Source organism: Frankliniella occidentalis, unplaced genomic scaffold, assembly GCF_000697945.3.
Source record: "Frankliniella occidentalis isolate FOCC.00 unplaced genomic scaffold, Focc_3.1 Scaffold28, whole genome shotgun sequence".
Classification (NCBI taxonomy): domain Eukaryota; kingdom Metazoa; phylum Arthropoda; class Insecta; order Thysanoptera; family Thripidae; genus Frankliniella; species Frankliniella occidentalis.
The window spans coordinates 973,234-977,849 of record NW_026267158.1 but is presented as its reverse complement, the minus strand read 5'-3'; the positions used below and the strand labels follow the sequence as shown (position 1 = coordinate 977,849).

General features: G+C 53.9%; 2 protein-coding genes across 2 annotated transcripts in view; both read right to left on the bottom strand.

Annotated features, from left to right (window-relative positions):
- The window catches only part of LOC127749050 (PI-actitoxin-Avd5a-like), a 35,983-nt gene that overhangs the window by 9,087 nt on the left and 22,280 nt on the right, over window positions 1–4,616 (bottom strand). The window lies entirely within an intron of this gene.
- Window positions 51–3,511, bottom strand: LOC113202856 (agrin). Its single transcript, XM_026417298.2, has 8 exons — window positions 3,337–3,511; window positions 3,072–3,233; window positions 2,668–2,811; window positions 2,306–2,500; window positions 1,832–2,011; window positions 1,534–1,653; window positions 1,274–1,450; window positions 51–1,047 (listed from the first exon to the last, which is right to left on the bottom strand). The coding sequence occupies exons 1-8, from the start codon at window positions 3,450–3,452 to the stop codon at window positions 813–815; spliced, it is 1,329 nt and encodes a 442-aa protein (XP_026273083.2). The 5' UTR covers window positions 3,453–3,511; the 3' UTR covers window positions 51–812.

Below are 4,616 nucleotides of genomic sequence, written 5' to 3'. Positions count from 1 at the left end.
AAGATTTTGGAAACATATCAGGTCTGTCAAATCATCACAATGAACAAATGTACGTTTTCTTTCTTTTATTATTCTCTACGAAAATTATGCAATCAATAAATTAAGGCTTCAATACAAAAGAATAGCACATGGCAAGTAAGACGTAAAAAAAGATAAAACCATCAGTGTTGCATTGTGCAGCACAGCATCATCTTCAAATACACATCTCAAACACAACAAATAAATAAATAATACAAACTAATTCATTTTTTAAAAAAAATCACAGAATGTCAATAAATACTGCAAGAATAAAATTTGATTCAATCTTTTTATATATACTGCTGGCAAGAGAGCGCCAATTCCACCTTAGTTTGAAAGCAGAAGTAGGATTCTTTGGCCCTCCTTACAACTGCATAAATCCCCCCGTCTTGTGAGCAAATAGTCAGCGAGCAGTCTGAAATCCTTGTCGTCCCAAGTAGAAGTGTCCTCGCCTTTTTCGCTTCGTATAGAACTCCGAGCTAAAGCAACCTTCAATTGCTAAAAAGTTGAAAAATTTTCACGCGTGAGGATTCTAGACGAAAGTCTCGCCCGATGGGTGAGGGAAGAGAGAAAGGCCAAAGAAACCTCCTAGGTGGGTCACTGCTTGTCGATCTCTGGACATTTCCAGTCGCGACCTGCAGCCGGTGAGGCGCCATCTCGACGCCGGCCGACGCCGGCTGACGCTGCGGACTAGAGGGAAGGCCGCTGCCCAGAACACTCCAAGGGCCGAGGCCCAGTGCCAGAGTGCGCTCCAGGGTCTCGCTGAGGGTCTTGTCCGGGGCGGGCGAGGCCGCCTAGCGGTACAGGTAGTTATGCGCCTCTGGGACGGGCTGGCCGCACACGCCGTGGTGCTTCTTGGTGACGAGCGCGCGCGACCGGCAGTTCTCCAACTCCAGGAAGCAGTCGTTGGAGTACGTCTTGCCGTCCGAGCCGCAGATGGGGTCGTACACGGACGGGCAGATGCGCTGGCAGCCGCGGAACTGGAAGCCCAGGAGGCAGCGCTTCATGGGCACGACGAACACGTGTCTCCTGGAACAACAAGGGAGAGGTGAGGGGGGCGTCAGCGGCGTGGTGCTAGGCCGCGGCCGCGGCCGCGCGCGGTCGGTGCCCCGCTGGGCGCAGTGAGGACGCTGTTGACACCACCTCGCTTATCTCCCAGAAGACCGCTATCCGACTTATCAGAGGTGTATTGAACGGTCGCGGGCTATACAGAGCCCCCCCCTCTCCCCCACGCACTTCCGAAGACTTGACTCACCCGCAGTTGTCCCTCTTGAGCTCGCACTCGTTGCGGTAGAACTTGTTGTCCGAGCCGCACACGAAGTTCCTCTCGGGGCCGCACTCCTGGTTGCAGAGCGCCGTGGTGCGGCAGTGCTGCTGCGGCACGGACACGACCTTCTGCCCGCAGGTCTCCCGCTTCAGCTCGCACTCGGATCTGAAATGCAAAACAGGTTAAACGCGGATGGTTTTGGAGGGTGGTGGTGGGGGCGGTGGGGTCAGGTCGGGGCCCTTCAGTACCGGTAGGTGTTGCCGTCCGAGCCGCAGACGGGCTTGTCGTCAGTGGGGCACGACGAGGGGCACTGCTCGGTCTGGGCCAACGGCGCGCACTCGCCGACGTGCGCCATCTGGATGCCTTTCCTGAGACACACAAAATGGTAGAAAACGTTTACCAGTTTGCACAATTGTGAATAATTCGAAAATTGAAAAAAAAAGATCCTGAGACTTCAAAAAAATGTGTGTTGCTTTGAATTTCTAAACAGAGTCTATGCACTGTTGAACAGTTACAGGAACACACTTTTAGGAGTACACTACTTACAGACAGGTCGCCACTTGCAGGTGGCACTTGCTCGAGTAGGTGCGCGCGTCGGTGCCGCACACGGGGTCCGTCCACGAGTCCACCGAGGGCGCCGTGCACTTGACCTTGTTGCACTTGTTGATCCTAGCGCGGCACTTCTCCACGTCCACCCGCACCACCTTCCGCCTGGACTGCGCGCTCCTGCAACGGCACACTTGAAGTGTAAGGACGGGGAGGCAGGACCGGCCGGGGCGCCGCAAGGGTAGGCAACCCAACGTGCACCGCGCGCCGCCGGCCGACACAGCGAGGGATCTCATTAAACTTCCCCTTAATCGAGTATTATTACAACAGCTTGTTTGGCCTTTTTGGCTGCACGGTGACGTCCCGACGACACCCAAGCCGGTCGTTTGGTTCTGTCGGTGGTCGCTCCGCACGGATCGGCTTTTCAATGTGACTAATACGTCCGTGTTCTACACGGAGATGGGCGAGACGTACCCGCAGTTGAGCATCTTGAGCTCGCACTCGGAGCGGTAGACGTTGCCGTCGGAGCCGCACGTGAGGCGCTCCTTCTCGCCATCGCACGACGTCGGGCAGGACGCGGACGCCGCGCTGGCCGCCGCGCCGCCGGAGCCGCCAGAGGTTCGCTCCTGGGTCATGCAGAACGACATGGGCACCTCGAAGACGTGCTTCCTGAAAGCAAGGGCAGGTGGTCGTCGTGATCCCCTACTCTGGTGCACAGTAAGGGGCGTCGGGAGTTGTCGAGCAGAGGGGGGAAGGAAGGAGTAAACAATCGTAATAAAAAGCGCAGCTGCAGCGACGACGTGTCCTGCGCACAGGCTCGGCGCAGCTTGACTCACCCGCAGTTTTTGCTCTTCATGCGGCACGCGTTGGTGTAGATCTGGCCGTCCGAGCCGCACGTGGGCCTGGCCACTCTCCAGCACGTCTCCCTGCAGTGGCGCGTCGTCTGGCAGTGCTTCTTGTTGGTCCGGACAACACCCTGCCTGCAAAACACTCACTGTGCGAACTGGCGAGGTGGGCTACACACACATGGCGAAACCCGACCCACACTCGTGGCATTTCAACTTAATTTAACTTTATTATTGCGAAAGATCTTTTATTATTTAAGATGTCCACCCGGTCCAAAATACAGTCACCCACCTCCTACCCTCATGAAAATTTGTCGACACTAGCAAGAACGTGATTTGAGTACTTAACGGCCACACGGTCGCGCGCGGTGAGAAACTTTGCAAGGATGACTGACCCGCAGGTGAGGAGCTTCATCTGACAGGTGTTCTTGTACACGTTGCCGTCCGAGCCGCAGATGGGCCCGTCCATGGGAGCCTGCTCGCAGCTCACGGGGCAGTTCTCCCTGTGCGCCGAGATGTTGTTGCACGGGCCCAGGTGTGACAGCTGGATGCCGATCCTGAACAGGTAAGAAGTGCACCGGCAAAAATGACTCATGACCGCGACTTGTGGCGTTTTCCTCCCCCTCACCGCTTCGGCGAGCGCCCTCCCCCCTCACCCACCTGCAGATCTCCACCTGCAGCATGCACCTGTTGAGGTAGGTCCTGCCGTCCGTGCCGCACACCGGGTCCTGCTCCTTGCCGCACTTGTGCTCGCAGGCCGAGCCCGCGTGCCGCATGCACGCCTCAGGGTCCTTGTTCACCGTCACACCTGGTCACAAAGAGGGATGGATACAGGCACGTGTCAGTGTCATTAACAAAACAAAACAAAACGTCCAAAGTTATACACGAGAGTTTGATTTACAAGCTGTGGTTTCCGGGCAGTCGGCCGGCTAGGAATCCAAGCCGGACAACTTGGATTCCGAAGCCAGCCAGCTTACAAACGCGCTGGTCTTCTTCTAAATGAGGAAGCTGCTTGACAAGAGGAACAAGAAGAAGGTAGCCCTGAGGACATGGCATGGCGTAGCGCCGTCCCTAAACGCAGCAGAACCGAAGCGACCATACTACTGTGTTGGCGTGAGTCGATGTGTGATCATGAACCATGTGTTTTAGAATTTGTTGAGTCTGGCCAGACTAAGGTCGCGATTGGGCGCCGTTGAAACCCCTATGCTGCCTGTGCTTTTCCAGTCGCGACCTTAGGCTGGTGTGACTATAAAAACAAGCTGGGCCCGCTCTTCCGCCAAACCAAGTTGCCAGCTCCGCTTCGCTCCACCGGCAACTCGGTTCGGCAGGGAGCGGGCCCAGCTTGGCCTGCCGGCGGCGTTTGGGACGGGCCTTCGGCCCGTCCCTTCTGAATTTTCGTGGTGTAATACATCTTCTATCCGAAAACGGGCCTTCGGCCCGTTGGAGTGACGGCTCGCTTTAGACCGTCTTTTTGCCAGGTACCTTTTCTGTGTACTTCGTAATCAAAACTCAAGAAACGAAGTATATTCTTTTCATACGCTGAACATCTTTGGCTGTGTGTGCCGCAGTTTGTAGAATACATGCAAGTTATGCCAAATCCCTTCTAAGTTATTATTGATGTTAGCTTATGAATCAAATAACACATCTATGAAAAGATACATAAGACTAGCCCTAGAAGAAGTTAAATATACTTCCAGGCATACTTTGACTCCGAACGTGTTCAAACAACAAAGAAATGTTTTTTTTGTTGTTTTTTTTTGTTTTTTTTGCATGGAAGTGTACACGTTTTATTAATGATGTCCCACCATAAAATAAGCCCACTCTTCTGCTTAGAAGAAAATTTTGAACCGACGGCATACTTCTCAGACAGAAGTGTACTTCTGAAAAAGTAAAAATATTTCTGTTTTGGCCAGTTTGGTAAGAAAAACTCCCTTTTGTAA